Source organism: Erpetoichthys calabaricus (assembly GCF_900747795.2).
Source record: "Erpetoichthys calabaricus chromosome 1 unlocalized genomic scaffold, fErpCal1.3 SUPER_1_unloc_22, whole genome shotgun sequence".
Classification (NCBI taxonomy): Eukaryota; Metazoa; Chordata; class Cladistia; order Polypteriformes; family Polypteridae; genus Erpetoichthys; species Erpetoichthys calabaricus.
Genome location: NW_026261588.1, coordinates 3,229,609 through 3,246,034, shown reverse-complemented (window position 1 = coordinate 3,246,034; position 16,426 = coordinate 3,229,609). Strand labels below are relative to the sequence as shown.

Sequence of the window (16,426 nt, the reverse complement as noted above, 5' to 3'; positions counted from 1 at the left end):
TGTGTTTGTGTGTGTCCTGCGGTGGGTTGGCACCCTGCCCAGGATTGTTTCCTGCCTTGTGCCCTGTGTTGGCTGGGATTGGCTCCAGCAGACCCCCGTGACCCTGTGTTCGGATTCAGTGGGTTAGAAAATGGATAGATGGATTTAGTGGAGAGTTGTGGCGAGTGTGGTGCTTAGTGCACTTTATTTAAGAGAAACATTCAAAATAATACTTGGTGCTTTTACAAGTGTGTCTTGGACGTCTGTCTGTTGGGTTTTACGGGGCAACAGCGCCCCCTAGCGTCCACAGTATATACATCGGACTTCCAATACAACTCGGAGTCCTGCCACGTGCAAAAGTTCGCTGATGACACTGCTATCGTGGGCTGCATCAGGAGTGGGCTGGAGGAGGAGTATAGGGACCTCATCAAGGACTTTGTTAAATGGTGCGACTCAAACCACCTACACCTGAACACCAGCAAAACCAAGGAGCTGGTGGTGGATTTTAGGAGGCCCAGACCCCTCATAGACCCAGTGATCATCAGAGGTGACTGTGTGCAGATGGTGCAGACCTATAAATACCTGGGAGTGCAGCTGGACTGGACTGCCAATACTGATGATCTGTGCAAGAGAGGACAGAGCCGACTATACTTCACTAGAAGGCTGACATCCTTCAACATCTGCAATAAGATGCTGCAGATGTTCTATCAGATGGTTATGGCGAGCGCCCTCTTCTACGCAGTGGTGTGCTGGGGAGGCAGCATTAAGAAAAAGTCTGGACAAACTGGTGAGGAAGGCAGGTTCTATTGTAGGCACGGAGCTGGACAGTTTGACATCCGTGGCACAGTGATGGGCGCTGAGCAGACTCCTGTCAATCATGGAGAATCCACTGAACAGGATCATCTCCAGACAGAGGAGCAGCTTCAGCAACAGACTGCTGTCACCGTCCTGCTCCACTGACAGACTGAGGAGATCGTTCCTCCCCCACACTATGAGACTCTTCAATTCCACCTTAGGTAAACGTTAACATTATACAAAGTTACTGTCTGTCTATATACCTGCATTATCATCACTCTTTAACTTAATATTGTTATTATCAGTATGCTGCTGCTGGAGTATGGGAATTTCCCCTTGGGATTAATTATCTATCTATGTGATTTAATTTACATTGAATGACCCACAGATCACTCAAGCATCAATAAATATGACACATCACTTTTGCACCGAGATCCTTTTAATTTTTTTTAACTAACAAAATGAAACATTAGGAGAAGCGAGCAGCAGGGTTACAGATTAATTTTACTTTATACAGCGCCTTACACGATGAGCACAGTCCATAAGGGTTTCCTTTGTTTTGTTCTCTTTTTGAATTTTGATCATGAAAGACGAGTTGATTGACAGGCTCGGCGATGGCCTGGCGCCCTGTCCAGCGTGTGTCCCTGCCTTGTGTTCTGTGCCAGCTGGATTCGCTCCAGCAGCCCTCCGACTGATCGACTAGCTAACTGCTCACTTGATGCAGACCACTGCTCTTGTGGCCCTTCAGTGTGGATGCTGATGTTCCTCCTTAAATCCTCCAAGTGAGTGCCGTTGATTTGCTGCTGAAAGCTGAGGTACGGGTCAGGTAGACCACTAAAGCAGGGCGCTACATGGGTGTTCAGCAGGTGGAAGTCCAAGTCGTTTATTGCCATTTGAACTTTTCACATTGTAGCCAAGTGTCTGGGATTTATTTTTTGTTCTGTTTTGTTAAACTGCCTCCTCCCTCTGCGTGTTACTACTTCATTTTACTACATTCCTTCCCTCGTTGTGCAGCGTTAATTAAAGTTGCACAGAAGGGGTAATGCCACACGCCTCACTGCAGCCTGCACAAAGGTGCAAAGCTGAATGTTGGGTTTTTTAAAATTAACTTTATTAATCAAAATACACAAACTGCAAGCAACAGTATACAACTCTTACATATAACATTATTCTGGGATGCAATACATACATAACACTTACATCAGCATTTCTACACAGGCACATTATGTAGTGTGGCCATCAGGGGGTGCCACAGAGCTCCAAACACAATTTTAGGTCAAATAAAATGTACTTTAACATGCAATAAGTTCTTTACAGGGCTCAGTCAGTCCAGCATAATAATAATAATAATAATAATGTGCAATTGGTCACCTTTGACCACCACTGCTGTCGTCTGCTGCCTCACACCTTGGACTCCCTAATGTAGAGGTGGTGACTTCTTTTATGCCGGACTCAGGAATACTTCTAGTGTCGGAGCACTGCAAGTTGGAAGCAATTCTGGGCCAGCTGGAAATCCCCCAAAGTTGCAGATGTGATCATCTGCAGCTCCCTGTGGCAGCACCCAAGTACCCCAACAGGACTACAAGTCCTACTATGCCCTACAGCAGTACCAAGGGGAGTTCCACCAGAGGGTGGTCCTGGCAAGCAGTGTACCTCTGTCCTTCCATTAGTTTAGCGGTTCTCAAACTGGGGGGCATGCCCAAGTAACAAAAAAGGGGGCGCAAATGTTCCCATATGTGGCGTAATTTCACTATTCATGGGGAAATTTTAAATTTGTAGCGGTGTATCGGCAGCAAAAAATATAGGAATACATTTTATTAGGGTTTCAAAAAAAACGTTAGTGGGGCGCGATTAAAACTGTTATGAAAACTCGGGTCGCAAATACGTAAAAGGTTGAGAAATGCTGCATTAGGGCCTACCGCCATGCATCGTGCATGAGGCAGGAACAATGCCTGGACAGGGTGCCATCTCACTGTGCCCCTACATGTTTCATACATGCTTTAACACTAGAATTACCTGAGCCCACAAAAAAACTCGTAGATCTGTCCCACCTTAAATCGCTTCTTAAATCTGTTTGCACCTCTCCGCCAGTGTCTTGTGTCTTCTAAATGTGCCGATAAAGACAAGCTGCAAGCAGCCGGCTATTCTATCCCCCTACTGACTTAGAACTTGTATGAACTTCTCCCAGCTCTTGCCTTGATTGATTATCTGGGAGTGAAGTGGAGTTTTACAGTGGAAATAATAAATCGTTATTTGGAACACACGCATTTCATTTGTGTTCCGTTTCTACAGTAATCTGTGAAAACACATTGTTAAAACAGAAATGTGTTTCATATTCTGGTAGTAAATGACAAAATGTAGGCATAAACTATATAATGTATGAAGCCTGAAGTCCAAATATTAAAGAGACACTTTCACAAAAGGTACAAATAGAACGGAACAAGAGCGCTTTTATTCAAAAACTAGACAAAGAGCCCGCTTCAACAACGTAAGGTGAAACGGGCACGAGTGGAATAGTAGTAAGTATAAGCACCACAAACCTGATATCGGTGTATTGAATGAATGCATAATTGAATCAGAATGCACAATTAGGCCTCGAGCTGTAGTCGAAATCGCCTTTCAGGCCTCTAGAGCTTTAATCAAAGTCGCCTTTCTCTTTGAATTTTTGCGGCCGTAAATCCGCCGCCTGCTGCGATGTTGGGGTTGGATGTCAGTCGAAGTCGCCTTTCTCTTTGAATTTTTGCGGCCGTAAATCCGCCGCCTGCTGCGATGTTGGGGTTGGATGTCGGTCGAAGTCGCCTTTCTCTTTGAATTTTCGTGGCAGGTGGTGGATTTACGGCCGCGAAAATTCAAAGAGAAAGGCGATGTCGGTCTTGTAAGGTTTTTGGGCAGCTGCGCAGAAGGCGACTGCGCATTCGGCTTCAGACGGACGTGAGTGAGTGAGGAGGCTGGCGAATTATGTATTAAGATATAACTGCAGAAAAAAAAAGCCGCCTTAGTGTGCGACATTGACATTCATTTACTACGACTGCTGCCATGGCGTAACAGTATCAGTTGCTGACTGGGAATCAAAGGGTCATGAGTTCGATCCTGCACGACTCCCTTTTGAGAAGTGAACTGCTCTTATTTTTACTATTTTAGAATAAAAAGATACGTTTGATTTCAGTCTGTAACAGCTGGTGTAATTTATGATATTTGTAAAGGTTAGCTTTGTTTTTGTTTTTTTTATTCACTTTTCATTCTCTCAGTCGCATTCAGGATCCTTCCCTACCCCATCTGACACTGCTGTTTTCACATAAAGACGCGCTATAGCTCACCCAAGGAGTGCCCTTCCTACATTTACGACATGTGTACTTGTTGCAGTGTACACACCTCTCTGTGCTATGGTTCCTATTACACTGAACAAGCACCTGTAATTTGCTGCGCTATTCATTATCTCAAAACACCACACACATTCACAGTAATTCCCAGTTATGTCCACCACTCACACCCACAACCATACAGAACTGATTCCACATCAGAGAATTTCCAGTTCCAGCATACATCCACACCTGATCTGACGCTGGTCATTTTCAAATAATATTGCATTAGTGCTATGATGTTTTCACATATATACTTTGAGTATTGAGAAAAGCGCTATATAAATGCAAAGAATTATTATTATTATATTCTTTCTTTCAGGTGTGTAATAGAAACCACAGCATTGAGAGAAGCATGTACATTGTAACAGGTACACACGTTGTAAATGTAAGAAAGACAATCCTTGTGTGTGTGTGTGAACAGTTAACATTTGAATCTGATGATTGCATATAGCGCTGTCTTATTCAGTGCGCGCAAGAACATGCAGGTGGCCAGTTGCTGTGTGCTACAACATGCTGGCGGTGATCAACGCACATTTTAAAAAAAGATATGTGACGTTTTGAAGAAATCATTTTATGACGCGAATAGTACCAATCAGAAAACGTCGTCGAAGTAATGCAATATTATTTGAATAAAAAATGAATTAATGAATTAATCAACAGAAATAACCACAATCGACATTTTAAACTCAACGATTTAAAGTGCATACCAATTTATACATTTTATGTATGTTTGAGGTTACAAAGAAAAAAATAAACACTTCCTCCCCAGCGGGGAATCGAACTCGGATCTCTAAGGTACAGCAAGGCTGCTGTGCTCTGAATCAGCAAATCTTATTTGATGTTTGGACTTCAGGCTTCACACATTCTATAGTTTATGCCTACATTTTGTAACATTTGTTACTAAAATATGAAAAAGTTTCTGTTTTAACAATGTGTTTACACAGATTACTGTAGAAACGGAACACGCGTGAAATGCGTGTGTTCCAAATATTTCCACTCTAAAACTCCAGCAGTTCAGTCGCTCCCAGATAATCAAACAAGGCATGAGCTGAGAGAACTTGGTGAACGTTCTGCAACGGTGGGGGATGGAATAGCCAGCTGCTTGCTGCTTGTCTTAATCGGCACATTTAGTAGACAAAAGAGAGGTGAGAACGGTTTTAAGGTGGGCTGGATCTACGAGTTTTTTCGTAGACTCTGGTAATTCTAGTGTTAATGCATTTCATAAATGAAAATGATATCAAGTATTAGAAACTTTGTTAAACAGAACCTGACCAATTTTCCTCACCTCCCACCATCCTCTATTCTGGAAAAAAAATATTGATCAGTCTTGAGGACTCAGACAGCATTTCTGCAATATATAAAACCTTTTAAAGTCCCTCCATTTAAAAGATCCCAGAGTATGGTAGGAAAAGGATCTTTCACTCAACATCTTGGAAAAGAAGTGGAAGGTAGCAACAGCAGAGAATTCACTCGAGGTCAATATGTGCAAAGCATACAATTATTCAACTTAAAATTAAAGGTTGAGATCTGTCTCGTTTAAAATTGTCCAATAAGTGAACGCTGCAATCAAGTTCCAGCCTCACTGGGTCACATGTTCTGGGCCTGCACCAAATTAACATCATTCTGGACCAAAATCTTTAAATGTCTATCAGACAGCCTTGGTGTCACAATCCCTCCTAATCCACTAACAGCTGTGTTTGGTGGGTTCACAGAGGAGAAGGACAAACAAACTGTGATTGCCGTTACTACACTATTGGCACGTAGACTTATCTTACTCAAGTGGAAGAATCCTAACTCACCTCTGTTAAGTCAGTGGGTGACTGATGTTATATTCCATTTTAAACAGTAAACAATCCATTTCTCACTTAGAGGATCTGTGCAGAACTCCTAATTAATAACATTCTAGAATAAGCATTTAAATTAAGGAAGTGGATTCTCTTCCCTTTTTTATTCTATTTATTTTATTAGTTTATTATTTAGGTTTTACTCTGTCGGCCTAACTCTCTCTCATGGGCGGGGGTTGATTTAATTTGAACCTAGTTTTGTAAAAATTGAGTTGCTTGAATGGGATGCTATTTAATTTTAATAAATTCAATAAAATGTTAAAAAAAAAAAAAAAAGTTACATAGCAGACCCAGTGGGGGGGCCAGACAGTATTTTGGCCAAATATTTTTTTCAGCCTAACTGAACTATTTTGCTTTTTTTCCACCCTGCTGGTCATTTGACTTATTACCTTTTTCTCTGTTACGTACAGTACAATATTACTGCCAAATCTTGTTTATGTTTTATATTAACTTCGTTTTTATATCATCTTGCAAAGCACTTTGACCTACATTGATACCATGAAAATGTCCTAAATAAATAAATGTTGCTGTTCTATCCAAAAGGTTGTTTCTTCATGAAAACTGTTTGCCACATTCAGAAGATCCATATGGCTTCTATCCTGAGTGAATTGGAATGTGCATCAGAAGAGGATTTCTGTGCCAGAATCGTTTACCACATTCAGAACAGCAAGTCGGGTTTAATTATTCCAAATTTTCTTGGTGTGCTAACTATCAAAAGGAGTGAACCTCACTCTGTAGTCAGGACAGTCTCATGGTACACTTAATTTCTCACTCCCTTAAGTTTCCCACAGACTCAATTTAGAACCTGCATTGTTCCTATAATAAAGATACTTTTATAGGTCATAAGAAGTTATACTAATTTGATGGGTCTAAAAGTTCTTCTTTATCAGTCCTGTTGATCCTAGAATTGATAATTTTTTTCATCCCACATTTCTTTTGGCAGATCTAAGACTGCATTTCTTGGTATTTTGTTACTCTGTTGAGATAGATAGATAGATAGATAGATAGATAGATAGATAGATAGATAGATAGATAGATAGATAGATAGATAGATAGATAGATAGATAGATAGATAGATAGATAGATAGATAGACTTTATTAATCCCCTAGGAACCAATACTGGTTTTCTGGCCTCTGTTTTTCAGTCAGTCAGTATTTGCTGTGGTACAAGTGACCTGCACCTCCTCATTTTCCATTGTGCGGTCTGAGTTGTGGTCTCAAGTGTCTTTCTGGTACAGGTAAGTTGTACTTCTGATAAGAGTTTCCAGCGAATGAGCCTGGCCACTTTGTGGTGTTGTGCAGTGTATAATCCTTCAGCAATCAGTACCTTGAACCCTGCAAGGAGATGTGTGACTTTTACTAGTTCTCTTTAGTAGAAGGGACATTTTTGGATTATTATTTGCAATTTTTTTCTAATTTAGATCTGAACCACCTTCTGTGCAAGCCACTCTTTTGTGCACCTATGATTAGGCCTTCACCTTTTGGTCATAGTTCGTCCCTCATAATAATTCTTTACATTTATATAGCACTTTTCTCACTACTCAAAGCGCTTAGTAATTGCAGGTTAAGGGCCTTGCTCAACAGAGCAAAGTCACTTCTGGCATTTTACGGGACTCAAACCGGCAACCTTCTGATTGCCAGTGCAGATCCCTAGCCTCAGAGCCACCACACCACCTGTAAGGCATACATGGGTAAAGTTCTGTGCTATTATGAGGCTGTTGTACTTACCACATTACTTGTGGTTTCCACAATTTATTCTTTTGTGTTTTCATCAAACTTTCTGAATTTATTTTCTACTCCTTGACATACTGTACTGTGTTCATCTGTGGACAAGGTTGGGGAGTTTGTCAATTATGTGAATTCTTTGATGTCTCTGAAGACCGCTTCTGTGTAAAAACTCTTTGCCACATTCAAAACAGAAATACAGTTTCTCTCCTGTGTGAATTTTAATGTGTGTCTGAAGATAACTACGGGAAGATAATTGTTTTCCACATTCAGGGCAGCAATACGGCTTGACCCCTGTGTGAATTCTTTGGTGTCTCTGAAGATGGCCTCTCTGTGAAAACGTTTTGCCACATTCAGAGCAGTCATATGGCTTCTCCCCCGTGTGAATTCTTTGGTGTATCTGAAGATGGCCTATCCGTGAAAACGTTTTACCACATTCAGGGCAGCAATATGGCTTCTGTCCTGTGTGGATTCTTTGGTGTCTCTGAAGAGCGCTACCCTGCGAGAACGTTTTACCACATTCAGAGCACTCATATGGCTTCTCCCTTCCGTGACTTCTTTGGTGGCTCTGAAGATCGCTTCTCCGTGAAAATGTTTTGCCACATTCAGAACAGCAATATGGCTTCTGTCCTGTATGAATTATTTTGTGCCGTTGAAAATTGCTTCTTTCTGAAAACTTTTTACCACATTCAGAACAGTCATATGGCTTCTGTCCTGTGTGAATTACTTTGTGGCGTTGAAAGTTGCTTCTTTCTGAAAACTGTTTACCACATTCAGAACAGCAATATGGCTTCCGTCCTGTATGAATTATTTTGTGCCGTTGAAAATTGCTTCTTTCTGAAAACTGTTTACCACATTCAGAACAGGCATATGGCTTCTGTCCTGTGTGAATTCTTTGGTGGCGTTGAAAATTGCTTCTCTGTGAAAACTGTTTACCACATTCAGAACAGTCATATGGCTTCTCCCCTGTGTGTATTCTTTGGTGGTTCTGAAGATCGCTTGTCCATGAAAACTTTTTGCCACATTCAGAGCAGCAATATGGCTTCTGTTCTGCATGAGTTTTAATATGTTTCTTAAGATTACCACTGTTAGAGAATTGTTTTCCACATTCATGGCAGCAGTATGGCTTCTCACCTGTGTGAATTCTTTGGTGGCTCTGAAGTTTACTCATGTCAGGAAAGAGTTTCCCACACTCACAACAGCAGTGAAGTTTGATACCTGTATAAAGTTTAAAAAGAGAAAAACAAAAGCTTAGTCCACTACACTAATATTGACATTATGTTACATTAAATAAATGTCAGTTGAATTTATGAACAAACTTTGACAAGCATAAGCAATCTAAAGACTTTAGAAGCATTTCGATAGACAATCAACTTGTTAATTTTTTCATCTGTATTACAACTACTCACCACATGAGTACAATTACAGGAGCCAAATAAAATAAATAGATCACGTGTGAGGGACAAACAACAAGATTATTGGTCACAATTTTATAGAATGGCATCATCAAATACAGTATCATTAAAATATTATTTAAAATTATTTATATGGTTCAGTAATGGAAGTAAAAATCTTCAGTTAGAACAGGGGCCTCCAAATTTTACAAGAGTTGTGGTAAATTAATTGAATTGAAACACATCTCAACCACTTCTGGAAATGGGGGTTCAGCAAAGGGGAAGTTCCGAAAAAGACAAAAATAAAATGAAAAACTATTAATTTCCCAGGATTAGTTAGTGATATTATCTATATGTATAGTAAAAACAATATTTTTGCTCAACTTGGGACATGGAGGCTAACAGACACATCTGCACAATCAAAAGCGAACAACTCGCTCAGTTTTGCACTGGAGAGACGACAATGAGTGCATGTGCAATGAATTTCAACTCTGAATTCCGCAGAAGGTCATTTACCTCATCTCAGGTTAGCATAATTTTGAACTTGTGTACAGGATCAGAAATACACGGCCATGCATTTTCAAGATTATTCAGATGATTCTAAAGATTGTCAATTTCCCTGCGTGCCATGGAAGAAAGTTTGGAAGCAAAAGCAATGGTCAGGTCTCGAATATGTTCCTTTACAGCCCCCTAAACAGAAGTTGGATCCTGAACAGAATCTTACTTTAGAGTTATAAATTCCTTAAGTTTAGCAGAGGTTTGTTTAGTAAAATCCACATGAAAAAGCCAATGATGTAGAAATAGATGAAGCTTAACACACAGTTGGTCAGACAACGTGGACAAGAATACAAATACATCAATCGAGTTTAGGTCCATAATGAATCCAGAAAGTGCCTGGGAAGAGTGAGGAATGCGCTGATGAATCAGGGAAGGTGATTTATCAAGCCGAGGAGCAGTACTGGAATACCATACATTAAACAGTCAAAGTGGACAAGCACCAGTGACATGAAGGACTCAAGAGCACAGAGTGCCAGTTGTGGCTCGGTAAAAAGCCACTGCCTTCCTGGGAAGGATGTTTGATGCTTAGCCAGATAAATCAGGAAGGCAGAAAGACCAATTTGTGGAACCTTTCTGATCACCAGAGACGTGGTCTTGTGTGGTGTGGACTGAGTAACTGGGAGTTAACAAAGATCTTCCATCCTTCAAAGGTTACATTTGAATTTTTGTGCGTCTCTTTCATAATAATAACTCAGAATAGCAAAGCAGCTTGATGATAATTGTACATCGACATAGACTGTCACATTCCCTGGTACAGTGCATCCAGAAAGTATTCACAGCACATCACTTTTTCCACATTTTGTTATGTTACAGCCTTATTCCAAAATGGATTCAATTCATTTTTTTCCCCTTAGAATTCTACACACAACACCCCATAATGAGAACGTGAAGAAAGTTTACTTGAGGTTTTTGCAAATTTATTAAAAATAAAAAAAATGAGAAATCCCATGTCCATAAGTATTCACAGCCTTTGCTCAATACTTTGTCGATGCCCCTTTGGCAGCAATTACAGCCTCAAGTCTTTTTGAGTATGATGCCACAAGCTTGGCACACCTATCCTTGGCCAGTGTCGCCCATTCCTCTTTGCAGCACCTCTCAAGCTCCATCAGGTTGGATGTGAAGCGTCGGTGCACAGCCATTTTAAGATCTCTCCAGAGATGTTCAATCGGATTGAAGTCTGGGCTCTGGCTGGGCCACTCAAGGACATTCAGAGTTGTCCTGAAGCCACTCCTTTGATATCTTGGCTGTGTGCTTAGGGTCGTTGTCCTGCTGAAAGATGAACCGTCGCCCCAGTCTGAGGTCAAGAGCGCTCTGGAGCAGGTTTTCATCCAGGATGTCTCTGTACATTGCTGCAGTCATCTTTCCCTTTATCCTGACTAGTCTCCCAGTCCCTGCCGCTGAAAAACATCCCCACAGCATGATGCTGCCACCACCATGCTTCACTCTAGGAATGGTATTGGCCTGGTGATGAGCGGTGCCTGGTTTCCTCCAAACGTGACGCCTGGCATTCACACCAAAGAGTTCAATCTTTGTCTTATCAGACCAGAGAATTTTCTTTCTCATGGTCTGAGAGTCCTTCAGGTGCCTTTTGGCAAACTCCAGGCGGGCTGCCATGTGCCTTTTACTAAGGAGTGGCTTCCGTCTGGCCACTCTACCATACCGGCCTGATTGGTGGATTGCTGCAGAGATGGTTGTCCTTCTGGAAGGTTCTCCTCTCTCCACAGAGGACCTCTGGAGCTCTGACAGAGTGACCATCGGGTTCTTGGTCACCTCCCTGACTAAGGCCCTTCTCCCCCGATCGCTCAGTTTAGATGGCCGGCCAGCTCTAGGAAGAGTCCTGGTGGTTTTGAAATTCTTCCACTTACGGATGATGGAGGCCACTGTGCTCATTGGGACCTTCAAAGTAGCAGAAATTTTTCTGTAACCTTCCCCAGATTTGAGCCTCGAGACAATCCTGTCTCACAGGTCTACAGACAATTCCTTTGACTTCATGCTTGGTTTGTGCTCTGACATGAACTGTCAACTGTGGGACCTTATATAGACAGGTGTGTGCCTTTCCAAATCATGTCCAGTCAACTGAATTTACCACAGGTGGACTCCAATGAAGCTGCAGAAACATCTCAAGGATGATCAGGGGAAACAGGATGCACCTGAGCTCAGTTTTGAGCTTCATGGCAAAGGCTGTGAATACTTATGTACACGGGATTTCTCAATTTTGTTATTTTTAATAAATTTGCAAAAACCTCAAGTAAACTTTTTTCACGTTATCATTATGGGGTGTTGTGTGCAGAATTCTGAGGAAAAAAATGAATTTAATCCATTTTGGAATAAGGCTGTAACAAAATAAAATGTGGGGAAAAAGTGATGCGTTGGGAATACTTTCCGGTTGCACTGTACATATTCCATATCCCACATAATTTCCAGCCTGAAATTAGGGATGTCCAGAAGCCAAAAAGGACATTGTTTCTTCACAAAGCCAAACATTTTCCCACTTTTAACACTCCAATAATTCTGATTTTGCCCTTTCTCGTTCCATCTTCATGTCCTTCTATCTATACGTAGGCTAGTGAAGGTCCTGAGCCCTCATTTATAAACCCTTGGATGCACAGAAAATGAGACTGGAAATGTGTGTATGCAACTTCTAATACAAAAGTTGAGATTTAAAAATGAAAAATTAACAGGGGAACAAACATGTTTAGAGCAACTCCGACGCATACATCTTTATATACTGTATAATTGCACCGTTTGTCTGTCCAGGATTTTAAATCACCTGTAGCTCGCAATTCATTTGACCTATTGACCTGAAATTTGGTGCGCATATACTACATGATGTCTACTATCCACTTCTGGGGTGATGGTTGACCTCCAAGGTTATTCCTCTTTTTATTTTATTGTAGAATCAACTCTCGTTAGTGGCCAGCACGGCGACATCGTCATCCCTACCACCTTCGCCGTCACTTCCCCTACCTCTTCATATCTTAAGTCATTCTTAAGGCAGATCGAAGACTTATGTGCCAGCTTAAGTGAAAAATGAAAGAAAATGTACTAAGTCATTGTAACACAAAGATTGACTCAGTTCAGTTTTCACGAGAAAAGATGCAGACGAAAGAAAACAAGAAGCGGGCCACTAGGGTGGAGAAAAGAAGAGCTGATCAGGAAGCAGCAAGCGCATCAACCTCTTGAGCAAACAGAAGCTAAGCGTACAGAGAAAGAGTAGGAAAACTATGAATGCTCAAGTCAAGTGTATGGTAGTGCGTCGTTACTGGTACATAATAATTCAGTGAAACTGGGAAATGACGACACCCTTGATGAAGCAGTACAATGGAGCCAAACCAGCTTAATGATGACTCACGAACATAATTCATTTCACTGAGCTGTTCTTATAAGGTGTCGTTGAAGTGACAAACACCTCAAAAATGAGGACTACAGTATACAGACTGTATTTTAGTTCCCTTTAAGAGTGTCAATGACACATATTTGCATTAAAGAAATTCTGTTTTGTCATCACTTCATTTCAGCTAGGCATTCACACTTCTCAGGGAACTGGCTGACACCTCATCAGTATGCCTGCTGTGCTGGAGGCCATTAACTGACTGCTGATGCACTACATTTAGTTTTCATATGGTGTGGGTAAACACACATAAAACACGACATGTTTCTGTCAACATAAACCTGCAGGCATGTTCAGCACTTCTAACACAATCAAAAAACACTTCTCTGCAGTGATATTGCAATAAGGACACATAGCAAGACTGAAACTGTTTTTGTTAACCATAAGCATTGACATTCCACTAATACACAAGTCACCCAAGACGGGGCTGACAAACGTCATGTCTCCATGGCCTCACTCAAACCGCGATTTGTTTATTTTGAGGCAAAGCAGCCAGGACAGATGTGATGCTGCTGTACATGGTGAACTGCTTGTTGGTGAAGTAACCTGCTGAACCCTCAGTGTTTCATATTTCCTGAACTATTCATTGTAACAGCTACCTACTGTCATGCACACACGCATAGGGAGCCACGTAAAGACACAACGAGCAACGTAAAATATTGTGCCAGGGGACAAAGGCGGGGTACTAACCTTTCTTTTATTTTCCTGGATTCCCTAAACCACACGCTACCACTTCCGCATTCCATCTCTTCCTCTGGTCCCCTCCTGATGACGTCATGGCTCCCATACAGCACCTCGGTTCCTTCCCAGCATTCCATTGACCAGTTTCCGGTCCCACCCCATAAGCACTCTGTCTGTTGTAATGGTGACAAGTCACATCACTGACCGCATTGTTTGTTTTTTGCAATACTGTACAGTATCCTCACAGGTGGCGCAGTGGTAGTGCTGCTGCTTTGCAGTAAGGAGACTGTGGAAAATTGTGGGTTCGCTTCCCGGTTCCTCCCTGTGTGGATAGCGCTTTGAGTACTGAGAAAAGCGCTATATAAATGTAATGAATTATTATACTGGGCCGGAAAACCCCAAACCTTTATGCGACTTTGTGTCTCTTTATTACACTGCTCAGAAAGTTTTGCCCCACATCTTTTCCAAAAACACAGAGCACAGAGGAGAGGCGCTGTAACTACATGTATGATCTTTCACTCTCAGATGAAGAGCAAAGCCAGATATTCTGAAATGCAGGTGATGGGGTCTTGACAAGTCAGGAGGGAGAGGCTACTACTCTACCAGCAAATTAAGTTCTGCAGCATCATGGCAGCATGCAGAGAGATGGATTAGCAGTGTTTTAGTTTGGGAAAATGGTTCAAAGGTTTTAACAGAAAATAAGCAGGCAAGAATCAGAGAGGAAAGGTCCAATACTTCAATTGTTTACTTGTTCAAATATAATATCAGTTACATACAATATAATAGCAATATACATGCAGATATAGGAATTGTACTATTGACTTACAGTAATATATATAAAGATATATGATTTATACTATTAACTTACAGTAATACAGATATGTGAATTATACTATACTTACAGTAATATCAAAAGACCCAGAGCCATCATCCTAGACCAGTAGACTGAGGGAGCCCGCGTGTCAGTCTCGTCAGAGGATCAACTCGTGAGCCTGGTCCAATACCGGGCGGTGTGCACGTTCCCCACGGTTGAGCTTCCAAAGAAACTGAGGGCGGAACCTTCCCTTATATACTAATTGAGTGTCCTTACCCAAAATGGCTTACGTGTAAGCAGTGTATACAGAAGTGATCAGTTTCTGCACACCTTCTTCCCACGGGACATCTTATTGTTTTTCTTCTACTTGGCCCTCACTGAGATGGTGCCTAGTATCAGAAGACACACAATAACAAGCGTTGCCCTTCAATGAAGCCCCTCGAAGTGAAAAACAAGTACATGGCCTTGACTGTATTCCCATAACATTCTGAAACTCTTTATGAGAAGCAAGTTTTTGCACATTCTTTCGCTATCATCCCAAACATTCCAATCTTTGTAGCTGGTTTTGCACTGAAGCGACCAATCCCCCCCTCTTACTCCTTTATTTCATCCCTTCTCCTGTTACAGAGAAAACCTTTTTTATTACAATCGGTCCCTCGCTCAGCGCAAAATCAGCAACCTTGTCTGTCGTGCTCTGTTATTAATTCGTTTTAAAACACAAAACACATAGCAATTAAATATAGTCATTAAAGCAATAATAATAATAAGCAGCACCAAAGGGTGTCCGTGTGCAACAACAGGTAAAACGTGATATCTACACAAGGTTATCATAGTGGTAACATTATATTGAAACCAATACCCATTACATATTGTATCATTACACTCAGTATTTTCAGGTTTAACCGTTAACCATAAGCTACTGCTAAAGTTCCATATATCATGCCATATTTGCATATTATTTTTCTGTATCTGTGCTTGTAATATGTTAAAAGTGCATACAGTCCAGTTCATGAAAGTTGAGACATTTAGCCATCGAATGTCATTGCTAGCCGTGATTATCCAATCTGAAGCGGGTTGTTCCCAGTTTACTGTTTGCTGATGAGAGACCATGGACTGAGGTAACCACCTAGCCATTTGGTCTGCCACTTTGTGAGAATGTCGTCCCACATTCTCAAGCTTGTTTGCAGTTATTTCATTATCTATGGTGTTTAAAGTTCCTAGGGTGGTGCCAACCCCTCCTAAGAAAGTGTCATACCATGCCCGTTTAGCACGCTTACACTGTGGCAACAGTGGAAACGTCACTTGCCATGTAACCTTAGTCCTTTTTGCTGTCATAGAAACAAGTTTACATGTGTCTATTATTGGTTCTACATGTGACTGTCTCGTTATGGGGGTTCTAGCCCACACGGCTATAGCAAGCATTGGTATAGTCCTGTTAATAATTTCAGTTGCATTGATCCAGCCAATGGGCCCAGTCTTATTAGAGGTGTATTCGCCTGATGTTGCATTGACCACGCACTGTACCTTGGAGCCGTTCCAGGGCCCCATACACCAAGTTACTTTCGACGTCCAGGTAATATTTAAGTTTTCAGAGCACTCAATCAGATACCTCTGTGGTTTTACCCCCGGCACCTTCAAGTTCGAGGAGTAGATGGTGCACCCATCACCAGTCGTAATTGTAAGGACATTGCAAGACTGATTCTCCGGACACGTCGTGTTCTCCTGCCGTCTAGATTTAGTGGAAGTGTTCCACCACCATCGGACCTGAGTCGTCTCCGTTGCCTCGCCTCCTAATGTAGTGGCTCCTACTTCATTCAGAACACCCCCAATTCTGTAAAACAAGAGCACAGCATGTTGCACCCACTCCTCACTCCCGTCTATAG

At 41.6% G+C, this 16,426-nt stretch overlaps 2 protein-coding genes across 7 annotated transcripts in view; one reads left to right on the top strand and one right to left on the bottom strand.

Moving 5' to 3' along the window:
- Window positions 1-16,426, top strand: part of LOC114669349 (zinc finger protein OZF-like) — a 106,622-nt gene that overhangs the window by 30,837 nt on the left and 59,359 nt on the right. The gene's annotated exons all lie outside the window — the stretch shown is intronic.
- Window positions 7,639-16,426, bottom strand: part of LOC114669326 (zinc finger protein OZF-like) — a 523,681-nt gene continuing 514,893 nt past the window's right edge. For 2 of the 5 annotated variants that reach the window (XM_051921739.1, XM_051921736.1), the window contains one exon: window positions 7,640-8,923. In XM_051921739.1, the coding sequence (XP_051777699.1) occupies window positions 7,800-8,923 (1,124 nt within the window). In that variant the 3' untranslated portion in view covers window positions 7,640-7,799. Of the gene's footprint in view, window positions 8,924-16,426 lie in introns of all 5 variants that reach the window. The other 3 variants (XM_051921737.1, XM_051921740.1, XM_051921735.1) reach the window with 3 other exon arrangements.